At 44.8% G+C, this 25725-nt stretch overlaps 1 protein-coding gene across 1 annotated transcript; it reads right to left on the bottom strand.

Moving 5' to 3' along the window:
* Positions 1-9049: 9049 nt before the first annotated feature.
* On the bottom strand, positions 9050-9819 carry LOC124684362 (transcription factor IBH1-like 1). Its single transcript, XM_047218690.1, has 2 exons — positions 9237-9819; positions 9050-9122 (listed from the first exon to the last, which is right to left on the bottom strand). The coding sequence occupies exons 1-2, from the start codon at positions 9765-9767 to the stop codon at positions 9120-9122; spliced, it is 534 nt and encodes a 177-aa protein (XP_047074646.1). The 5' UTR covers positions 9768-9819; the 3' UTR covers positions 9050-9119.
* Positions 9820-25725: the final 15906 nt, after the last annotated feature.

Below are 25725 nucleotides of genomic sequence, written 5' to 3'. Positions count from 1 at the left end.
TTATTTTCCCTTTTGAATTTGAGGAATCTAAAAAATCGGTAAATATTCGTAGGCGGTTGAATTCGGATCTAACCTCGAACACATTTAAATTTTAATATAAACTAAAATTTGACATTGCGTGTCCTCTACAAAAGCTGACTATGTAATTGTTGCATTTATATTGAATATAGGCTAGCGTTCAATGCATGGATGGCATAAACATAAATTGTTTCAAACTCAGAAAAAAAAGGACCAACTCTGCCATTTGAGGCCACAATAGTACACTTTAATTTGGTAGTCTATGTTGCACTAAATGGAGAGAGAGAGAGAGAGAGAGTTCATAATCTATGGTGGACAAAGCCGTGTCATCTCCAACTATAGTGAATTTTTTTCTCCTTGGGCATTTTCTTTGACTTATTCTTTTATCTTCTCTCAATCTTTTCCTTGTTGACCATAAAGATAATAGGCAAAGATTTGCCCGACTTTAAATTAATAAAGCCATCAAGGTAGCAAGGTTTAGATACATACTGCTGGGCATTACAGCTTCGCCAACACACACATACGCAGAGTTTCTAACAAGATACATGACGATAGAGCACGCCACAGCATAAAAGTAGAGGTCTTCATGTGTTCCAGACCATCCCAGGCATCCCACCCTGGCACGGACTACTCCATCATGACGTCGTTGGCCTGAGAGACGCGTACAGCTCCCTTAGCTCGCGCACCATCCAGTTTAAGCCCTCCCTTTCTCTTGACTTGCATTTTAGGCTCCACAGCTGCAAAAAAATGATGATTTTGTAAACGATGTCAGCTGGGTTAGCGATAATTTTCTTTTCAATAGCAAGTTTATTGCGCACATGCCACAGCGCCCAAGACCGGGCAAGAAAAAGGATCCACAACAACTTTCCGGGGTAACCCGAGAAGCTAGACAGGATATCATGGAGCCGGGCAAGGTTCGAGGGCGCCGGTTGCACCGAGCGGCGGCGCGTGATCGACCACGCGAAGATCGCCAAAGAGCAGGAGAAGAAGATATGGCTAACGTCCTCCGGCGCACCGCACAGGGCACATAGGCCGTTTGACGGACCATGACGAGTAAGGATCTGTTGTGCTGAGGGCAGCTTATCCAGGGCTAACTGCCAGGAGAAGATTTTGATTTTTAGCGGAACCGAAGCTTCCCACAGGTCTTTGAAGTGCGCCACCGTCGTACCCTTCGACAGCATGGCATACATGGATCTCACTGAGAATGATCCGTTTTGTTCCAGGTGCCAAGAGATCTCGTCTTGACCCGTTGTGAGAGTCACCGCAGCCAAACTTCTGTGAAGATCTTCCCACTGCCGCACTCCCTCCTGATCAAGAGATCGGCGAAAACGGACTTGCAGGTTGTCTTGAAACAGCGCATCAGCGACCGAAATCTCTTGATTATCACAGATGGCAAATAACAAAGGAAAGGACTCCAGAAGGGGGCCCCTTCCCCACCACCAGTCCTTCCAGAAGCTGGTTCTATTGCCGTTCCGCACCTTGTGCTTTGCTCCTACCTTGAAGAGGTTCTTGATTTTGTGAAGACTTTTCCAGAAGGGGGAGCCCCCATGACCTGATCCCGCAAACAAGTCGGAGGCGTCCACATACTTAGCACGGATGATGCGAGCCCAGATCGTGTCCTCTTCCTGGTATAGTCGCCAAATCCACTTCAACATCAGTGCCACATTCATCTTTTTGGTATTGAGTAACCCTAGCCCTCCAAATTCCTTGGGTCTACAAACAGTTGGCCAGTTCACCAGGTGGTACTTCCTCTTCGGTCCCGCTCCTTCCCAAAAGAACTTAGAGCGATGAGAATCAAACCTCGCATGAATCCCATCATGGAGGAGGAACAGGCCCATCGCGAACATCGGGAGATTGTCTAGGCATGCATTGGAAAGGATAAGTCGTCCCCCTGATGACATCAGCCTTCCCAACCAAGGTTCGATTTTTGTGGCGAGTTTCCGCACCAGAAAGAGCCACTGCTCTAGGGTTAGCTTTCTGTCCGAGATAGGGAGGCCCAGATAAATGAAGGGGAAGGAGCCAAGTTTGCAGTTAAGCTTGTCAGCAATTGAAGTCCGCTCTTCGAACCGCTGACCCAGCACAAAGACCTCGCTTTTGTGATAGTTGATCTTGAGCCCCGACATATCCTCAAAGCACATCAGCAGGAATTTAAGGTTGGCAATATCCTCATCCGAACCTTGGATGAGGATAAGCGTGTCGTCCGCATACTCGAAGATGGGAGACGCCCCCGGGCAACAGGTGTGGAACCAGACCGTGAATGTGTCCGGCCTTGGAAGCCGCCGAAAGAATACCGGACAGGGCCTCACCAATGAAGTTGAAAAGCAGCGGTGAAAGGGGGTCTCCCTGGCGAACCCCTCTCAAATTTCTGAAAAACGGCCCCACTTCACCGTTGATAGAAATAGCAGTTTGTCCCCCAGAGACAAGTTGTAAAATCCTATGGATGTATCCTTCATCGAAACCTTTGCAACGGAGAACTTCCCCCAAGAAGTCCCGAGTTCACTCTGTCGTATGCCTTTTCAAAGTCCAGCTTGAGAAGCACCCCATTATGCTTTCTCTTGTCTCAAATCGTGAATGATTTCTAGCAGCGTCGGCGGACCGTCGAGGATATTTCTTCCTTTGACAAAGGCGAGTTTGATTGGGAGAGAGGATCCTATGAGCAACCGGATCCAACCTAGATGCGTAAGCCTTAGAAACGATCTTAAAGATTACATTGATCGATGCAATTGGTCCGTATTGTGTGATTTGATCCGCACGGGCACTTTCGGAATAAGCGAGAGAATTCCAAAGTTGAGCCTAGAAATGTCAATGCGCCCCGAGCACAAAGTCATTGAGGATGTGCAAAATACCCGGCTTGACTCGCGGCCGGAATCTCTTGAAGAAGACAAGCTGGGAAACCGTCGGGCCCGGGGCGGTATCTGTCTTCATGTCTTTAACGATGGCATCAAGCTCAGTCTCAGAGAAGGTGAGAGCCAGATTCACATTCTCCTCCTCTGAGACCCGACTACACCTATCCCAGGTGTCTAGCGCCAACCCGCACATCCTTGTAGCTGACGAGCCAAGCAGGCTTCTGTAGAAATCATAAACATGCTGTTGATGAGCTTCGGGTCCGTAATCGTCCCGCTGTCCGTGACTAGCGCTGAAAAGTTGCATTTCCTTCTTCTGCCGTTGGCAACTGCGTGAAAATAGGCTGTGTTTGCATCTCCCTGCAGAGCCCACCTGACCCTGCCTCGCTGTCTCCAGTGTTCCTCTTCAATCTTATATATATATGCAGCAGTTGCTCCTCGAGGTGATATCTAGATGCCCAGGCGTCTTCGTCCAAACCAGAGGAGTCCGCCAGCACATCAAGTTGTGCGATCTGAGTGAGGAGCGCGTTCTTTGTGGCCTTGGTGTCCCTACCAAGGTTCTGATTCCATCCCCTCAAGTATCTTGTCTTAGGCCCGACGACATGAACGACCACCAGTCGATGATGTCTCGACCACCCACCTTGGACAGCAGCCTGGCCCATGTAAGCTGGACAAGAGGGACAAAATCTGGGCGCTCAAACCAGCTGGTCTCGAAGAAGAATCGATTAGAACGAACGGGGAAGCCCTCCCCGGTGTCAAACACAAGAGGCGTGTGATCAGAGCCAAGACAGGTCTCGGCCGCAAGAGAGCAAAGAGGGAAAATAGCTTCAAAGGATGCAGAGACAAAGACACGGTCCGGAGCGGAGCGGACGAGGATTAATCCGACGGTTAGACCAAGTGAAACGTGCCCCGATGCGCGGGATTTCTCTAAGGGCCCAAGAAGCAATGCTGTCGTTGAAGAGATCAATAAGGGTCCAGTTGACATTATCGTTGTTCTTATCTTCCGTCGCTCTGATAAGATTGAAGTCCCCACCCATGAGGATCGGCAAGTCACAGTTGGCGATTTTGGCCGTAATCTCGGCCAGGAACCCTCTAGAACGCGCATGGTCTGCAGGGCCGTAGATACCTATGACTTCCAGCTTTTTCTTGGTAGCCCGATGCAGAATAGATAGGCTAAGGAAGAATTGACCCTTGTCCATTCTTCCCACTTCAAACATACTGTCCCTAACTCCCAGCAGCATGCCTCCCGAGTGGCCATTCGCTGGGAGCCAAGACCAGAAGAATTTCTCTCCCACCTCAAGGCTGGCAAGCTCGGCGTCCGTGAAGTCTTGTTTAATAGTTTCTTGAAGAAGGACCAGATCAATACGGTGAAGTCTGAGGTAGTCTTTGAGCAGGGTTCGCCTCCCTCTGCGGCCGAACCCCCTGATATTCCAGAAGAGGGCCCTCATTGGGAAACCATGCTAAGCGCCCGTGCTCGGCGGGTTATCGGCCGGTGCCCAACCGGGGTAGGTCTGCGCGCGATCCTTCGTTTCTTGGGAGCAAGCTTCTTTGTTTTGCCAGGGCCCGAGCATGGTTCCCCCTCGGAACCAGCTTCTGGGCAAGTACTTTCCTCCCTTTGGTCAGTACTTGTCCGCATTGCTTCTTCCTTGTCTTTAGCCTTTTCCTCTTCCAACTTTCGCTTAGCTGAGAGCAGTTCAGCCTGGGCACGTTCACGAGCTTGGAGCAGAGTCACCGCGTGGGCAGGCGACCCCTCCGAGGTTTTAAACAGGATGCAGCTATCTCTAGCTACCTTAACCGGATGCTCGAACCGACGAATCTTGGAAAGCGACAAAGGAAGAGGGAGGGTTGGGATTACACCGGAGCAGGCGTGGCGGAGGACGGTGCAGCGGAATCCTCGATGGAGCTCTTGGACATGGAGTTCTTCTCAGCGGTGGCGCGGATGGCACGTTCCAGGACCGGGCCATCAGAAGTCCCTTTTGCTCTCTCACTCTTGCGTTGCGCCTCCACCGGAGGGGCCTTGGAGCGCGGCGCGCGAGCAACGGTAGCCCCCAGAGCTGGGATTGGAGCATCCAGCAGCAGCAATTGGCCCGAGGGAGGTGGGCCGCCCTTAGAGATGGCGGGAGCCTGGTGCAGGTCCAGCGAAGGAGGAGGTGCAGGTGTCTCCACCGTGGCTTCAGCCTCCGCCGCTTCCAGCATCAGCTTTCTAGAGGGGCGATCATGGTTGCTCTTGCTCCTGCGCTCGCTGTTCCTCCGGTATTCTCGATCGGACGTAGCGAGAGGGAGGGTGACCCAGCCCACCTCCGCTCTATCCTCCTCGGACAAGCTCGGGGCTTTTCCGAGGGTCGGCGAGACCCGTTCTCCCGATGACAGGTTCTCAGAAAGGTCAAGGAGCAAGTCACTGTTAGAGGCCTCAGGAGGCTGGAGCTTGGAGGTTGAGGGGACCGAGGCCTTGATAATTTGTGCCACGAGAGGGAAGATGTTGCCTGTGGGGGTTAGATTGGAGCCGTACTGACTGCGGGCAGAGGCCGGGATGGTGAGAAGCACCGCGTCGTCCGCAGGAGGAGAGAAAGGCGCAGCGTTGAGCGGCACCGATTTCCGCGGGCCGCTTCCTCCCTTGCTTGGTGCCGAGGCGGCAGCTCGTTTCTCTTTCAAGTGCTTGCCCCGCCGTCCATCCCAACGGTCATCGTCTGTTTCTTCGTAGTCATCTTCACGCTCCTCATTGTCATCGCCAGGAGGGAAGCTAGGGGGAGCCCTTGGGGGGAGTCTTCGAGCAGCAGCGGTCTCGCGAAGGATCTTGATACGGTACCCTTGGAGGTTGACGAAGAGCGTAATAGACTCTGGGAGTACATCTCCTTTGCGGCAGCCAAAGGACATCCTGACCGGCGTCTCCACAGGAGAGAGGGAGTCCTCATCCACAGACATTGGGCGGCCCACCTCGCGCGTTGACAGCAGCAGGCGTTCAGCAAGACGCAACGGAGGCGGCACCCCAATCAGCTTGACCCAAATTTCTTCAAGGGTCTCAGAAGCAAGCGGGTCCCCCAGTGGGACAGTAACCAGAGCTTTGATCTTACTTGACGGCAGGGTTAACCCTCCCCCACGGATCGCAATGCGGAGGCTTTCCTTGGAAGGGAAGACGACAGCGAAGTCTGAGGCCGAGAGCTGCCGCACCTGCCAATTCCAGTTCTCATCCACGAGGTCTTTGAACTCTTCTTCCACTTCTTCTTCCGAAAGGCGCCCCCCCTCCAGGATGACCGTGGCGAGTTGGAGGCGAGGCGCTGAAGCTCTTCGTCTGGGACTTCGATGCAGAGGAAGCCCTGGCGCCCTCCGCCGAAACCCGCCCAATAGGGAGCCAGCACTTTGGCGAAGGCGGCGCACATGGCAGAGAGGTGGCCAACTTTCTTACAATTGACACAGAAGGGATCGTCGGTGCAGTCGGCTTGGATATGCCCCTGTTTCCCACAGTTATAGCATGTTATGTGGGCCACATCAGGGTTTGTAGCAGCGGCGTCCCCTGCGCCGGTGCCATCCCCAAGAGAATGAGCAGAGGTAGGTCCTTGATGTGCGCGCGTCTGGCGGAGATTCCTCCGGCCCGCGTTCTTCCCTGAATCGCGGCCACGAGGAGGAGGAGGAGGGAGCCGGGTGTCCTGTCGTGGGCCTTCCCCCTCGGAACGCCACGACGAGGAACCCGCCCGGTCGAGGTCGCGGTCGCGTTGGCGCTGTTGACGACGATGTTCCTCTTGTTCACGATCCAGCTTCTGCCGTAGATCTTGCTCGCGGTTGCGAGAGTAGCTCCCGTGGTAGTCATCAAACGGGCGCTTGCCGTACGAGCGGTCACGGTCCATGGCTTCGAGGTGGGGAACGAGGGCGCCTGAGCAGGGGTCACGGTGGGTGGTGAGGCGCTTGGCGGCGGAGCGGTTGCGATTAACGTCTTGCGAGGTGGCGGGGAAGGCGAGAGTGAGATCTAGGGTTTCTGGAGGAAGCCAGAACCACTTAAGACCTGGCGGCGGAGGGTAGAATCGTCCCCGGCCGAGAGCCCTAACCGCACTCGGGCCGCTCGATCCCCCGGCCGCAACGTGGCGGCAATCTGACGGCTCAGACGAAGGGGTACTATGGTCCCGCTGGACCGCAGGAGGTTGGGCTGGCCCAAACGCTCCCAGCGCCCCAACCAAGCCCACGTGGGCCTCAAGCGCAGAGCCCAATCCCTGGGCCGGCCCAGGAGGCCCCCCACAACTCCGTGCAGCACTCCCCGTGCAGCAGGCAAACCCTAGGTGGAGCGGCGGCGGCGCCCTCAGCTCCGGCCGCCCAGGACACGGAGGGAGCTCCACCACGAGCTCGCCCACGCGGAACGACGGCGATGTTGACGCGGAACCACCAGATCCCACGGCGGGAAGCAAGTTCCGGCCCAGATCTGGAGCGGCAGGAAGCGGCGGGAAGTGGGTAGACTCCAACGGCGGCGGCGGCGCGGCTGGTGCTTGGTTCCCCTCCCCTGGAGAAAAAACCGGCGGCAACGGCGGCGGCGCCTCCCCCGCCGGATCTGGCCAGAACCTCCCTAGGTTCAGCACAGAGGAAGATGGCGATGTTGAAGTTCCGTCGGCGTCCGAAGCGCAGGTGTCAGAGAGCGAGTCCTCGCCGTCGGAGCAGATGCGAGCGAGGGGGGCAAACCTGTTCCCCTTCCTCGCCGTCGACCGGCGACCCCCCTGGGTGCGACCCGATCTGCGGCGGCGGCGCTCCGGGAGGGCGAACTCCCAGTCGCCTCCCGAGTCGCCAAAGCGTCGCGTGAGACACATCCGCTGGGGCTTCCTTGTTGACCATAGCTAGTTAAATGTTAAGTTTCTCGGTGTTTGCAATACTTTTGACTTGTTTAGGAAAAAACTGTAATGACAAGAAGATTTGGGCGCTAGAGAATATCATTTAATTACCTGGGAAACTATTTGCAGACCTAGTTCCCTTGGAGATTTGGAGTTCCAAACTGAGATTGATGAACATCTGCTTGCTAGGGAAATTGTTATGGAAACTGGAAAATGATAAATTAATCTGGCAATAAAATTTGCACAGAAAATATCTCAATAATAAAACATTTATCAATTGACTATTGTCATGTTGATAGCTTAACTATGAACAATGGTAGGCATCTCTCTAAGTCTGACGCAAGTAGTGAGAAATTATGCAGATATTTCCAAAAAAAACATGCATTAACAGGTCTTGAGATTAAACTACACATGCACGCATGATTTAAGCAACATTTTAATCTCTCTTGTTTGTTTCTTCTCCCAACGAGTCACCTCCGGAAATTTTGACATAAAGGACCACCTGCCCCAACGAATTGTCAAAAAAGACCACCTGCGAATGAAATTGCCAAAAAAGACCACCGCATAGTTGGTCCTCGTCGCCCCGTTGAAGATCCCCTTAAAAATAGGAATATCTAACAGAACCCCGTGTACTATGAAAAAATATATAGGCAATCGAATGTGCACATTCTCAGTAACATGCATACAAGTTACAGGACCTCCTACAGTTTACAGCACAACGGTTACAGGACACTCTGAAGCTAAAATATTATTTGGCTGATTTTGTTAGACATCAGAGTGATGCCGCCAGGTACTGTGGCGGCAGGTCCCGCCACCCTTGCATGTCACCCTGTCGCCAGGAGCTGAGGCGGCATGGCCCTCACCTTCCGTCTCCACGCAACGGCGATACTGCCTGGACTAACGTGCCGCCACAGGCTATGGTGGCAGGACATGCCGCCACGGGCTCAGGCGGCAAGTGTCACGTGTCGCCTGGCAGGTCTTGCCGCCACTATGCGGTGGTCTTTTTTGGCAATTTCATTCGTAGGTGGTCTTTTTTGACAATTCATTGGGGCAGGTGGTCCTTTATGTCAAAATTTCTCACCTCCGCGGGTTAAACTAGGTGTTACGGTACATAATCCCAGTTCAGTTACGGCTGATCTACAAGAATAGTGTCCTGTATTCCCTTCCCCTAGTTCCCTTCAGAAGTTCAGATACAACATCTACTAGGTAGCTACAAGTCCTCACACTGACCAGAACATTCGGAAGAGCCGGACTAAATCCTGATATGTTCTTCACCAGTAGCCAAGGTGTGTGTGCGCCTGTTCATCATTCATGCATCTATGCCTGCATGAAGACCATGTTTTTCTTTGCCAAAGGCTTTGACACCCACCAAGGCATCACCGTCTGAAGACATTGAATCACTAACTAATTATGTTTCCCTTTTTCTTGACGTACGCAAGGAGACAACGAATCACTGCAAGACAGTCATTGAAGCAAGTAATTAGTAAGACACCTAGGCAGAACCGCAGAACTGTACATAGTACAGGGAAACGAAATTATTTCGGTCGATAGTCAGTTTGTTACGCACCTGTAGGATACTGGAGCCGGATCTTTGCACGGCTTCCGACACCTGGCGGAGCACGTCGACCTGAGCGCGCAGGTGGACGACGTAGTCCATGGCCTCGCGTAGCAGGGTGGCCTCGTCGACGGCGGCGTCCCGGCCTCCCGGTATCACCTCCCTCAGCGCCATGGTCCTCCTCCTCACCAGCCTCCTCGCAACCTCATTACTAGCCCCGCCGCCGCTAGCAGGAGCTGACCTCGTCGTCAAGGTCCTCTTTCGGCCGCGGCACCTGATGACGATCCTCCTGCACCTCTGCACCTTGCACGCACTGGACGCCGGAGCCAAGATGGCTCTAGTCCACCTCGCGCCGGCGCCACGGGCAGCCGCCATTGCGACATCGGCAGAGGACTTGACAGCGAGCTTCCTCTCATGAAGGCTCATGGCGGCGCCGACGGATGACGAATCATGTTTGCTCGTGTGCTCCTGCTGTAGCTGGAGACTTACAAGGAGGTTCTCGAGGAACGCTTGCCTGAAGGACTTGGTGCTAGGGCCTTGCATGACTGAACTTCTCTGCTGTTTTGCCTTGAGCAGAGACAAATGTAATTGCTTGTGGTAACTAATGTTGATGGATAGCTAGGTAGCATGAGCATGGGCACTCGTGCTGCTTAAATACAAGTCTCCGGCATGCATGCATGTGATGTGTCACTAGCATATATTCTGTACAGCATGTGCAACCCGATTCCTACATAATCTCTCACACATGATTTTTGTTGCTACTTGTTGATGTAGACATGGCATGTCCCGTTCATTACGATCGAATGCACATGTGTGGGACTTAAATAAAGCCTAAAAGTAGGAGACTTTTCGACTTTTCCTATGTCCTTTAATACGGCATGCAGTCGTGCCCATATTTTTTCATGATTATACATTGTCGTATGCTAGGTACGTATGGACGTAGAATCGACAAGTACGGCAAAACATGTCCACAAGCTTAAGGTCTCCCAAGCGCATGATGACAACAAAATTTCCGAGCTGGCTCCCCGTGTCATCGTCACACTGAAATGGCCGGCTTGAAAAGTTGAAAGGTATATCACACTAGATTCGCCGAATCGCCGCCCGTAGAACAAGATGCACGCATTGCAAGTACCCAGCTGGCTGTCTCAAATACGTTGTTATCGTGCATCGCATGCACTGACTACGTATTATTATTGGGTATTGTTATCTCCGCACATCGCCATCGGGGATCTTGGCGCCGGAGTGCCCTCCTCCTCCGCCGCCTCCCCTGGAAGAGATGGAGTTCCCTCCGTTGCCGTCTTGTTTTGCTAGTGTTGGATCGGCAACCACGTCGCTTCTTACAGCTGTCTCCGCCGTGCCACCGCCATCGGTCCTGGTCTCCTCAGTTCGCATGGGCGACCTACTCGTTGCTCTTTCGGCGCTCGTGGTGCCGCCACCAATGCTGGGAGACCCACTGCCGCTAGGGTTGGCGGAGCGTGACGCGGCGGTGGGAGTGAGCCTAGGTGGCCGGCCTAGGCTGGCCTGCTCGGGCATCCATGGCCAATGTCGGCCCATGGTTCCTTCCCAGCCTACACGAGGGGTTGCTCCGCTCGATGGAGCATACATGTTCGAGGGGTAAAAAGGAGGGGTCACAATCTCTTTGGACTCGTCCCCATCAGAGTATTTCGATTCTACCCCGCCGTCGTAGGTACCTAAGTGGCTTTGGCTCTCACCCGGTAATCCAGCGATAGAGTTTCCTGCTCCAGATTGGGACGTTTCTCGCAACATTTCTCGTGCTAAAACCCTCTCCCTCCACACCACCCCGTCTCTAGCGAGGTGTTCCCGCATCTCTCCGTGATGGACCGTGATCGCTACTACCATGGGAACCGTCCCTATGATGAAGCCAAAGGTGGGGACAACCGCATCAGAGATCAAGAACTTAGCCAGAAGCTCGATATATCAAGAGCAAGAGGAGCACCACCGCCAACAACGTTGATAACCCACAAGTATAGGGGATCACAACAGTCTTCGAGGGAAGTAAAACCCAAATTTATTGATTCGACACAAGGGGAGACAAAGAATACTTATAAGCCTTAACAACTGAGTTGTCAATTTAGCCGCACTCGAAAAAGCACTAGTAACATGGGTGATGTGAAAGCAGCAGTAATATGAGAGCAATAGTAACAAGATATACACAGCAATGATACAGTAACACAGAGGCAATGGCACCAGAAAATAGTTGATAGTACTTCCAATGACATATAGAACGAGTATATGATGATAAGAGATGGACCGGGGTTCCCAGCTATCTACACTAGTGGTAACTCTCAAATAACAAGTAACAAGTGTTGGGTGAACAAATTACAGTTGGGCAATTGATAGGATTGAAATAGCATTAAGACAGTAACATCAAGTCTATTAATCATGTAGGCATGTTTTCCATATATAGTCATACGTGCTCGCAATGAGAAACTTGCATAACATCTTTTGTCCTATCAGCCGGTGGCAGCCGGGCCTCTAGGGAATCTCATCGGTAATTAAGGTACTCCTTTTAATAGAGCACCGGAGCAAAGCATTAACACTTGGTGAAAACATGTGATCCTCATACCTACGCCTTCCCTTCCGAGTTATTCCGATTGCTTGTCACTGCGGGGCCTCGGGTTCCGGACATAGACATGTGCAAACAACTTGTAGATACAATCTAAGCAATAATTATAGAGCTTAAATCTAAGATCATGCCACTCGTGCACTAGTGACAAGCATTAAACACAACAAGATTGCAAGCAACAATAACTTCACAAACTTATATAGATAGACTAATCATAATGTAACAATCCATCGGATCCCAACAAACACAACACCGATTACATCAGATGGATCTCAATCATGTAAGGCAGCTCATGAGATCATTGTATTGAAGTACATGGGAGAGGGAGTACCAACTAGCTACTGCTAGAACCCGTAGTCCATGGGGGAATGTAATATCCCAGGTAATGGGGTTACAGAAATAGAGGAAACAGATGTGTGCATTGCATTCATGCATAGAAAATCTGGGGAATTTTCGCGCTTTAAAGTAAAACAGTCACAATGAATCGAAGTTTCACTTGACCTTGGTGGAATTGAAGTAGCTCATCAAGTCAAGTGCTATAAACCTCAATGTGACTTTGTTAAAACCTTGTTTTGGGTAGAGATGATTTGATCTAAGGGGTTAGATCAAGCTGGAACTAATAATCAACACAAGAACACTTTACTCAATGATCAACTACTTGATCATACAACCTATCACAATATGGTAATCATTGCCATAACCTAAGAACATTTATTCAATTACAAGTCAAATAAGAATAAAAAGGAGAAACCATTCTTGACTTATCTTTTCCATGTCTTAAGCTAATCCTTAAACCTACCATGAACCTCATGGTATTCATTATATTTCAATCTTGGAAACAAGACAAGGAGATCAACTCTAGAAATATATATATCCTTCTCTATTTCATATTATTATACATCAAACCAAGAGAGATGAGAGTTCTACAATAAATATAGAGAAGCAACAAACCTTGAGCTAAACCTTGGATATGCATCCAAGTATTCACATCATCATCTTAAAGAGAAACCCTAGGATATTATTCAAGTCCTTCCCAAGTAAGAGAGTCTATTCATATCAATTCTAGCTTCACCTATTAATGAATAGAGGACAATCTTTGAACTAAAGTATTGGGATGTAAACCATTTCATCTTGGAGTGGTGAGATAACCAAATACCAAGTGGAATAAGACTATATCCATGAATTAGTGAAATAAGGGTTGGACTAATCCAACTAAGTCGGACAATTGAATCTTTAGCTCAAGCAACCTAAATAAATAGTAGGAGTACACCATAAACCCTAGAATAACCATTCTTAAATGAGAAAGCTCAACCTAGGGTGTTATACTCAAGATAATTGAGACAACCATAACCATGCCCATTCAAGAAACTATAAAAGAAAGTATACATTTAATTGATCAAGACAACACTTGATCTTGAGAGTGAGAAAACCCATTCCCTCGAGAAATAACTTAGGAAGCCAAACCTTGATCATTACAAATTGGGTAATGATCATAAACCCTAAGAAATTGAGGTAATGATATCAAGAACAAGTTGATCATGTCTAACCATGATCATGCTCTTGAGATATGTGAGGATAAGATAAACCCTAATAGGATAAGTAGATATCATTCACCACATGAAATCATAGGGAGGTAAATAGTAAGCAACCCTAGGCTTATATCTCCACCTTAACTTGTGAATCACTTGGTGATCATAAGTACAATTCTACCACATCTACATTCCACTTATCCTTCACTTCAAAACCACAAGAAAACCTTAGAGTAAAACTCTATACTTTATATGGTGAGGAACCATATATCCATATGACCAAAGTTAACTATAAAAGAACTATAACCAATGTAGTTACTTTAATGATAAATTAAGGATAATAATAGAAGTTAATTGGTAGAAGATAAAACCAATTCTCAAATCCTTAGTAACTAGGGAAGCACATAAAATATGAAGCAAGTAACCATATTACCCTGGTTAGGGGAGATTAAACCCTAGCACATGCAATATGGAGACACCCCATATCTATAACCTAGAATTAAACCCTAGCAAATATAATTTAGTGTCCTATCATATCCACAACCTATAATTATATCTCAACCCTAGCATGTGCATCACCTGGGGATCACCAGTATAAACCTAAAACTATGCCTAAGCTACAATAGTAGTAAGGGGATTATTTAGCCAACCCTGAAATGAATCAAGATATCAACTTAAACTAACTTTCAAGCCATGCTATATAGGTGCTACTAATTACTGTTTCCAACTAAATAGAAGTCTAATAAAAGGAATAAGATCCATCTTAACCATTTTAGAAGAAAAGGTTTAGAAGATGAAATTAATACTTGAAAATAGCCTACACAATTCTCCAACAACCAAGAGCACATGAAATAATGCCAGGAGATCATATTCTCAAACAAGAAACAAAATAATAAGCCATGCCTCATAAATTGTTTCATGCAAAGCAACCAAAAATTTAATTATTTTAATGACAAATAGTTTGTCCCACTTTAAATTAATATGGGGAGTTTTGACTATATAGATGCCCATTACCAAACCCTAATAACATTTAATAAACAAGGGTGTCATTGCACATGTTAAATATTTATAAGATCTTGTGTTAAGCTATGTTAGTATCTCCATAAACTTCAAAAGGAACCACACATTCAAAATCCTGCAAAAACAGATTTGAATTAAAACAGAATTCAAAATAGAAAATTGAAAACGAGAAAATAAAACTAGAAAAGAAAAAGAGAGAAAAGAAGAGAGGACTTACCTGGACCTTACCTAGCCGCCACAGCCCACCTCGGCAGCCCAGCTTAAGCCCAACGACACGGCCCAGCCCACCATTAAAATCAGACCCACGTACCGTTTCACGTGGATATGGACGAGACGAAGAGCGTCGTCTTCGTCTTCTCCTCTGGGCGCACAGGAGCTCGCCACCGAGCCGACGTCGCCACGTCTCGCGTTTCCGCCGCCGTTGCTGACTGCCAGCGCACGCAAGGGGAGGTATAAAGCGCACCACAGCCCACAAATTTCCCTCTCTTCGTCCCCATTGACCAAAACTCCGAAACCCTAGCTCGCCGGCAACCTAAGCAATTGACCGTTCCCGACCACCGCGGAGCCCGCCGTTGAGCTCAGGAGGAGCGCCTCGATGCCCTTGTTCATCTGGTACAGCCACACGTCAAGGGGAGCTCGGTGGAGGGGGAATTTAGCCATTCCCTTTCGCGGTACTGGGGAAGAAATGGCGACCACCGCATCGCCTCCGTCCTCAATCGACCCCGACAACGGTCCGGGAAGCATCCGGGTGATCTTCCGCTTCTCGAGAGCCCTCTATGGCATCCTAGTTCGCATTGTAGCATCGCCGCGCCGCGTGACCGTATCCGCCGCCGTTGCACCTCGTCGCCGGGCACGCTCCGGTGACCAAACCGGAGCGGCGCCGCCACCATTTGGTCCGTCTCGACTCCCTGAATCCAACGAGCACGCGTACGCCCCCGCGGGAACCCGGGAACGCCGGCGCCATCGTCGACTGCCCCGCTAGTCACCGTGAACCATGCCACGTTAGCGCCACCGTGGCATGTGACATGGCTGTTGGGCCACTGGTCAGTGGGTGGGGGTAGGTTTAGTTGGGTGTACCTAGTAGTTTTCGTTTTAATTCAAATCCAATAATCCCTGCAACTTCAAATAAATCTATAAAATTCATATAAACTCAAAAAAATGAAAATAACATATCAAAATTCTTAGAAAGGAAAAATCTATCCAATAAAAATATAAAATGAAATTTTTATTTTTAATACAAATTCAATTGTTTAATACTTATTAAATGAACCTTTTCTTTAATTCTAAATTGAATTAAAAATTCAATAAATTGGAAAACCTTCTAAAATAAATAAAAACCAGTAAGAAAAATAAAGAAAACATTAAAGTTATTTTTCTTTATTTGTTATTTTGTTAAATCTTTATTAGTGGAAATTTAAACCCTAATTAATAATTACCTTAATTATTAATTGTTTAAAAATAATAAAATGCCAAATTCAATATTATTCTTATCTCCAAGTTACTAATAACTTCAACTTTAAAATGAAGTTATTAATCATAGAGTTAAATGGTTAATCACAAACCCTAAATTCCACATGGAATGATTTTATAACCCTATCATTTCATGTGACTCCTAAAACCCTAGATTAGAACATGTGATCATGGTACTTACTTTCAAATTATAGAACCACAGTAACAACTAAATCATTGCCATGACCACATAAAATGTAGAAACCCTATCACCAGTTAATTGCTATTCCCTGTTCTCATCCAAATACAACTAGGCTGATCAAATAGGGTTAACCAAATGCAAACCCTAGTTCCTATTCCAAAGACCACCACCCTTAGTTATCCATAATTAGCATCACACCATTGTGATGAACCCTAATAGCAACTACACCTACTATTTTGTACTACATTCCCTACTACACTAAACCCTACTAGTGTTGGATACCAATTATCAATCATCCTATTTAGAAGCCAATTATTCCTTACTTAGCAAAACCAACAGTAAATCCTAGACAACCTCAACCTTAATTGTAATACTTCTTATTAATTAAGAAGTATGTTCTTCAACAGTTATTTTTTTGAAGAAAATAAGGAATCATCTTCAACCCTGCTTATAAGAACCTATAAACTCTAGCTAGCAATCACCAGCCAGATGAATCAACCTTGATAACAACCATGTATAAATACTTGCTTAGGATGCCTAGGCTTAACTCAGCCTTACCAGTCCTAGGTATTGATGAATCCAACATTGTTGTGATCCATCTACTACATACTCCAGAAACCAATTAGAATTATAGAAAACCATAGAACCCCACAAACCTAATATCATACTTGTTCTTCATTTTAGAACATGTTCTTCAAAAGTTACTCTTTTGAATTATATAATAAGTAATCATCAACCATGTATTATAGGACTTAAAATTGACAACTCGCTCTTTACTTATTATACAGACTACTATTCCTGGTTGTGTATGATTGTTACTATTCATTTTGCCATCTCGCTTATAATTCTAAAACAACACAACCCCGAATAAGAACCTGGATTGTGAATCACTTTAAAAGTGCAACACACCCTGAGCTAATCATTACAACTCACTGATCCTAAATCATCGGGGTTAGGTCACGTTTAGAACGATTGCATCTCATACTTATGCATTATTGCATCCTTGGCAATCTTTTAAACATCGCCCTTATCGGACGATGATACTATTTCAGAATTTGGAGTTATTGCGTATCGAAGACTTTGCTCGCATAATCTTGCAGTCAATAAAGGCAAGTTCATCACTTGCTCATGTCATTTGAGTATTTTTATCAAATTACTTGCAAAGTATTATGGTTATCACTATTGCACAAAAATCAAAACCACTACTTTCATAACTATGAATATGACTATGTGGTGGGCAATGGAACCATGGATTGTGTTGATATGGTGGAGGTTCCATTGCACGGGCTTATATCCATCTAGGATTAAACAACAAATGTCGCCAGTGATTCTTGTGCCGTAATATCCGTGTTAACCATAAGATCCGGAGTGGGACGGAGTAGTCAAAAGTGTTTCCACCTCTCGTTCATCAACGGATGCGCTTTACCGTAGACACTTGTATCTGTCCGGGCAAGCGGTGGGCTGGGGAAGCCTTAAGTCCCCACGGCATAGTCCGTAGACACTTGTCGCTCGAAGTGCAAGCGGTGGGCTGGGGAAGCCTAAAGTCCCCACGGTATTGCGGTCTATGATGGGTTGCAGCTACCGGCGAAGGAGTTTGGTTCGATCCCAAACTGTTGTCGTGGTCGGGGTCCATCCTTAAGTGGTATAAGAGGACCGACGAGGACCCGGTGGTCGGGGTATGCAACAAAGGGTGGGTGTTCGAGGTAGCGGAGGAACATGATTGGCTAGATCTTATACCGGGCCTCACACCATAGGAAGTGTGGACGGGGAAATTGCCCGGTTGGCACCAAGGTTAAGATCTCTTATGGGTAAAGCAACACACCTCTGCAGAGTGTAAAGAACCGTGACCTGTCACTCCCTGTTCCGGGATATGGAACTGCGAACGCTGCCGGAAAGGAGCTCCATGAAGTTCTAGTAAACCGGTGAAGGCTGACGGACATAGTTCTTCTGAATAAAAGCAACCTCTTGAAGAAATGATTATGAAAACCTGCATTGGTATTAGACTTTCTGGTCTAATGCCGTAGCTAGTGCATTAAACACCTCTTTCCTATAATGAACTTGTTGAGTACGCTCGTACTCATCCCACTCTTAAATCCCCTGCTTAGATATGGAGGCCATGATGGAGGATCTACGAGTGCAACTCGAAGGCCGAGGAGTCAACAAGTACTTCAAGAAACAGGACCTACCGGAGGAGTCGGATACCACATCCAACAAGGAGAAACCTAGATTAGCAATAGAAAGGAACTAGCTTCCTAAACTTAGCTCCTATTTAGCTAGAATCTATTCATAGCCTCTGTAGCTAGTTAAATACTCTACAAATAGAGTTCGTGTTAGGATTAGACTACGAGTCGTTCTCCTGGAGTTCATTTGCAGTTTTACCTCATTGTAAAGTAGGAGGCCTGTGCTTGATCTTATGTAACAGAGTCAATGTTGTAATTCTATAGACATGCCTTGGACCCGCATATGTTTCGTTGTACCACTCGAGCGATATAATACTAGTGGAACGATGTTTCATTGGTGTTATATCGGACTTGCATACTACACCATGCGAGTGGTATGCCGGGTCATCACGGTTGGTATCGAGCAAATGCTTTGACCCTAGGATTAAAACCCTTCAAAGGAGACCTATAGGATTGGTAGTGTCTATAGGAAGTTGTCTTAGCTAAACCAAATATTCTTATGACTTGAGATGGATATTCACTTGTGAATAATCCTGACACACTTAAGTCAACCTTTCTTAACTATCTTTACTAAGTGAAGTTAGTTAGCTAATCCAAAACATGTAGCACATTAATAAGTCATTAAAACAATAGATGAGTAGATCACAATTGGTATACAATACATGGTAGTCCAAAGAGAGGATACAACCATAAGGAAGATATCCTATTGGAAGATGTATACCAACACATGATATGATTAAGTAAGGGTTACTCAGACCTGTAATAGAAGTAATATCAAGTAATGAAGATAATTAAGATATCCTAATAGAAAATATAGACTAAGTTAAATAATGAGTAAGGAAATTATACAAACTTGTGAAACAATTGATAGTAAGTGATAACTATGAGTGATATAAGGTAGTATAGACCATGATGAGTCAATCATGGGAGGTAAGGAAGAGAGATATGAATAATATAGGTTTATTTATATGGTGGAGTTGTTAATCATATATGATTCACCTGAGAATCATTATGTGATGGACTCGAACATCATAAATATTTAGGAGAAGTACAATAAGAAGTCAAGTAATAAACAATAGTGCAAGAATTGTGTTCCAAAACAATGGGAAGTGTGCCAGGCACATCATAACCATAGTCTTATGATAGTATAAACACTTAGAAGTATAGGAGAAATATCCTAATAAATAGGTGTTTAGAGTAGACATGATAGAACCTAGACATATCATGTGTGATAGTCCTCAATAAAATGGAGGTTAAGTAGTACTTCCAAAGAAAATTAGGTTAACCTTAACCATCCCAAACCACTTTGTTTCAAGTTTATCTCATTGCAAATGTGCAATTAAGGTAAAGGTTGAGACAAATAGTAGAATTCCCTATATTCGTGCTAAGTATCACGATATAAACCTATATTATGTGGTGTTCTATACTACACATCGAGCCTGATGTTTCGAGATGTCTCACTCAACAATCATATTCAGGCTTAGGATGATGTGTACTATAAACACAAAGCTGAATCTTCTTGGATTTTATTGGATTTTCATTGTTTGACTAGATCCATACATGAAGTTTGACGTTGGTATGCAAATGCATGTTGCAATATCAAGTTCTTACTTGGTGCTATAGATCTAGAGGGTAATGGTAAACGTGTGAGGAAGTGACGAATTCGGAAGATTCCGAAGACAAGATGAAGCTCCACCAGAAGAAAGGAGTAAATTTGTGGGAAGCAACCACAATATTCAGAAGGAAGTACCAACATAAACTCATGCTTTACCTCAACAGAGGAGTACTTTAGTACATAAGAAGCATGAAGGTGAGAAATATGATGATTATGGTGAAGCTCAAGCAGATCCCTAGTCATCATGGAAGAGGGAATGCATGGGAAATCACTTAGGATACTATCATCATAGTGTCAGCTAGTGGTTTTCTTGCAAAATAAACCCTGAATGAAGGAAGATGATATATGAAACCATAGCAGACATAAGAAGACCATAGTCGATATCAGAAGACCACAATTGGTATAATATCAATACTGCGAGATAAAGTAGAAGATGTCTCGTCCAGTTGATCAGAACCTATAATAGAATCCATTTTTTTGATATCAAATAGCCACAGTTGGGATAATAACCACAGCTGGTATCAATTGGTAATACAAGTAGTCCACGATTTAATTATTTGTATCAAAAGTTTGTGAACAAATAAAACTCTTGTCAGTCAAATATCTAGATCTATAAACGTTTAGTCAAAGGATTCACATTGGATGTCCACAATTGAGTGGATACACCACAAAGATTCTTCGCAAAACCTTAGAGGAATATAAATCATAAACAAGACCTATACCAATGTTCTAACATAAGTCCAATAGTTGGAAGAAAAAAAAGAGTTGAAGACCATAAGAAAACTCTAAGGGGTAGAGTAAAGATTGAGTTGGATGTACAATAACTCAAAACTTTAAGCTTGATTGAAGCAAAAGGTCCGAAGCGAGAGGAAGTTCGATCTTATTTTCATAAGATTATTGAACACTACTTTTAGAAGGAAGTCGGACCGAAGCCGAGGTTCATACCTCGAGGAAGTAAGAAGTGGATCGTAACTTGGGAAAGTAAGTAATAGTTACTCAGAAGTACGGAAGCTCAAGTAAGTCAAGCATAAAGAAGTTGGACGAAGAAAACACCATAGACCAAATACAGCTCAAGAAGGCCAAAGACTGAAGTAGATTGACCATACCAAAACTAAAGTCTATTTGAATGATTCCTTTCATGGAACCTAAATAACCCAAAATAGTTAGAGGTATCAACTATAAACCATGATTGGATGGACTAAATAAATCTAATCCATTATTAGAAAAATAAACCATCACGACCAATTCCATAGTTAGTCCCTTATTAAGCACCATTACTGCAATTTTGGTAGCAAGGGAAAACAAAGACCTATTTTATCAAATAGGAGAATGTTATCCGACTAGTCCTCAATTAAGACGGTCAGGACAAGAAGAAGTCCTAATCATTGAATATTCAATGAGAAAGGAAACAAGCTTATAATATTGGAGGAAGTTATGGAAGTAAAGGAAGTAACGAGTTGTTTGATGTCAAACCCTAATGGATTCCGGGAAGAATCTGGACAAGGGATATATTCAATTATATCCGAGTGAGATCACCAAGGAGTTTGAGAAAAGATGTAGTCCGCACAAGACAGATCCACACTCCGAAACGTGAGAGATATCAAACTTCGAGGACGAAGTTTAGTTTAAGGGGTAGAGACTGTAATATCCCGGGTAATGGGGTTACGGAAATAGAGGAAACAGATGTGTGCATTGCATTCATGCATAGAAAATCTGGGAATTTTCGCGCTTTAAAGTAAAACAAGTCACGATGAATCGAAGTTTCACTTGACCTTGGTGGAATTGAAGTAGCTCATCAAGTCAAGTGCTATAAACCTCAATGTGACTTTGTTAAAACCTTGTTTTGGGTAGAGATGATTTGATCTAAGGGGTTAGATCAACTGGAACTAATAATCAACACAAGAACACTTTACTCAATGATCAACTACTTGATCATACAACCTATCACAATATGGTAATCATTGCCATAACCTAAGAACATTTATTCAATTACAAGTCAAATAAGAATAAAAAGGAGAAACCATTCTTGACTTATCTTTTCCATGTCTTAAGCTAATCCTTAAACCTACCATGAACCTCATGGTATTCATTATATTTCAATCTTGGAAACAAGACAAGGAGATCAACTCTAGAAATATATATATCCTTCTCTATTTCATATTATTATACATCAAACCAAGAGAGATGAGAGTTCTACAATAAATATAGAGAAGCAACAAACCTTGAGCTAAACCTTGGATATGCATCCAAGTATTCACATCATCATCTTAAAGAGAAACCCTAGGATATTATTCAAGTCCTTCCCAAGTAAGAGAGTCTATTCATATCAATTCTAGCTTCACCTATTAATGAATAGAGGACAATCTTTGAACTAAAGTATTGGGATGTAAACCATTTCATCTTGGAGTGGTGAGATAACCAAATACCAAGTGGAATAAGACTATATCCATGAATTAGTGAAATAAGGGTTGGACTAATCCAACTAAGTCAGACAATTGAATCTTTAGCTCAGCAACCTAAATAAATAGTAGGAGTACACCATAAACCCTAGAATAACCATTCTTAAATGAGAAAGCTCAACCTAGGGTGTTATACTCAAGATAATTGAGACAACCATAACCATGCCCATTCAAGAAACTATAAAAGAAAGTATACATTTAATTGATCAAGACAACACTTGATCTTGAGAGTGAGAAAACCCATTCCCTGAGAAATAACTTAGGAAGCCAAACCTTGATCATTACAAATTGGGTAATGATCATAAACCCTAAGAAATTGAGGTAATGATATCAAGAACAAGTTGATCATGTCTAACCATGATCATGCTCTTGAGATATGTGAGGATAAGATAAACCCTAATAGGATAAGTAGATATCATTCACCACATGAAATCATAGGGAGGTAAATAGTAAGCAACCCTAGGCTTATATCTCCACCTTAACTTGTGAATCACTTGGTGATCATAAGTACAATTCTACCACATCTACATTCCACTTATCCTTCACTTCAAAACCACAAGAAAACCTTAGAGTAAAACTCTATACTTTATATGGTGAGGAACCATATATCCATATGACCAAAGTTAACTATAAAAGAACTATAACCAATGTAGTTACTTTAATGATAAATTAAGGATAATAATAGAAGTTAATTGGTAGAAGATAAAACCAATTCTCAAATCCTTAGTAACTAGGGAAGCACATAAAATATGAAGCAAGTAACCATATTACCCTGGTTAGGGGAGATTAAACCCTAGCACATGCAATATGGAGACACCCCATATCTATAACCTAGAATTAAACCCTAGCAAATATAATTTAGTGTCCTATCATATCCACAACCTATAATTATATCTCAACCCTAGCATGTGCATCACCTGGGGATCACCAAGTATAAACCTAAAACTATGCCTAAGCTACAATAGTAGTAAGGGGATTATTTAGCCAACCCCGAAATGAATCAAGATATCAACTTAAACTAACTTTCAAGCCATGCTATATAGGTGCTACTAATTACTGTTTCCAACTAAATAGAAGTCTAATAAAAGGAATAAGATCCATCTTAACCATTTTAGAAGAAAAGGTTTAGAAGATGAAATTAATACTTGAAAATAGCCTACACAATTCTCCAACAACCAAGAGCACATGAAATAATGCCAGGAGATCATATTCTCAAACAAGAAACAAAATAATAAGCCATGCCTCATAAATTGTTTCATGCAAAGCAACCAAAAATTTAATTATTTTAATGACAAATAGTTTGTCCCACTTTAAATTAATATGGGGAGTTTTGACTATATAGATGCCCATTACCAAACCCTAATAACATTTAATAAACAAGGGTGTCATTGCACATGTTAAATATTTATAAGATCTTGTGTTAAGCTATGTTAGTATCTCCATAAACTTCAAAAGGAACCACACATTCAAAATCCTGCAAAAACAGATTTGAATTAAAACAGAATTCAAAATAGAAAATTGAAAACGAGAAAATAAAACTAGAAAAGAAAAAGAGAGAAAAGAAGAGAGGACTTACCTGGACCTTACCTAGCCGCCACAGCCCACCTCGGCAGCCCAGCCTTAAGCCCAACGACACGGCCCAGTCCACCATTAAAATCAGACCCACGTACCGTTTCACGTGGATATGGACGAGACGAAGAGCGTCGTCTTCGTCTTCTCCTCTGGGCGCACAGGAGCTCGCCACCGAGCCGACGTCGCCACGTCCCGCGTTTCCGCCGCCGTTGCCGACCGCCGGCGCACGCAAGGGAGGTATAAAGCGCACCACAGCCCACAAATTTCCCTCTCTTCGTCCCCATTGACCAAAACTCCGAAACCCTAGCTCGCCGGCAACCTAAGCAATTGACCGTTCCCGACCACCGCGGAGCCCGCCGTTGAGCTCAGGAGGAGCGCCTCGATGCCCTTGTTCATCTGGTACAGCCACACGTCAAGGGAGCTCGGTGGAGGGGGAATTTAGCCATTCCCTTTCGCGGTACCGGGGAAGAAATGGCGACCACCGCATCGCCTCCGTCCTCAATCGACCCCAGCAACAGTCCGGGAAGCATCCAGGTGATCTTCCGCTTCTCGAGAGCCCTCTATGGCATCCTAGTTCGCATTGTAGCATCGCCGCGCCGCGTGACCGTATCCGCCGCCGTTGCACCTCGTCGCCGGGCACGCTCCGGTGACCAAACCGGAGCGGCGCCGCCACCATTTGGTCCGTCTCGACTCCCTGAATCCAACGAGCACGCGTACGCCCCCGCGGGAACCCGGGAATGCCGGCGCCATCGTCGACTGCCCCGCTAGTCACCGTGAACCATGCCACGTTAGCGCCACCGTGGCATGTGACATGGCTGTTGGGCCACTGGTCAGTGGGTGGGGGTAGGTTTAGTTGGGTGTACCTAGTAGTTTTCGTTTTAATTCAAATCCAATAATCCCTGCAACTTCAAATAAATCTATAAAATTCATATAAACTCAAAAAAATGAAAATAACATATCAAAATTCTTAGAAAGGAAAAATCTATCCAATAAAAATATAAAATGAAATGAAATTTTTAATACAAATTCAATTGTTTAATACTTATTAAATGAACCTTTTCTTTAATTCTAAATTGAATTAAAAATTCAATAAATTGGAAAACCTTCTAAAATAAATAAAAACCAGTAAGAAAAATAAAGAAAACATTAAAGTTATTTTTCTTTATTTGTTATTTTGTTAAATCTTTATTAGTGGAAATTTAAACCCTAATTAATAATTACCTTAATTATTAATTGTTTAAAAATAATAAAATGCCAAATTCAATATTATTCTTATCTCCAAGTTACTAATAACTTCAACTTTAAAATGAAGTTATTAATCATAGAGTTAAATGGTTAATCACAAACCCTAAATTCCACATGGAATGATTTTATAACCCTATCATTTCATGTGACTCCTAAAACCCTAGATTAGAACATGTGATCATGGTACTTACTTTCAAATTATAGAACCACAGTAACAACTAAATCATTGCCATGACCACATAAAATGTAGAAACCCTATCACCAGTTAATTGCTATTCCCTGTTCTCATCCAAATACAACTAGCTGATCAAATAGGGTTAACCAAATGCAAACCCTAGTTCCTATTCCAAAGACCACCACCCTTAGTTATCCATAATTAGCATCACACCATTGTGATGAACCCTAATAGCAACTACACCTACTATTTTGTACTACATTCCCTACTACACTAAACCCTACTAGTGTTGGATACCAATTATCAATCATCCTATTTAGAAGCCAATTATTCCTTACTTAGCAAAACCAACAGTAAATCCTAGACAACCTCAACCTTAATTGTAATACTTCTTATTAATTAAGAAGTATGTTCTTCAACAGTTATTCTTTTGAAGAAAATAAGGAATCATCTTCAACCCCGCTTATA

This window comes from Lolium rigidum, chromosome 1, assembly GCF_022539505.1.
Source record: "Lolium rigidum isolate FL_2022 chromosome 1, APGP_CSIRO_Lrig_0.1, whole genome shotgun sequence".
Classification (NCBI taxonomy): domain Eukaryota; kingdom Viridiplantae; phylum Streptophyta; class Magnoliopsida; order Poales; family Poaceae; genus Lolium; species Lolium rigidum.
This window is presented reverse-complemented; position numbering and strand designations above follow the sequence as displayed.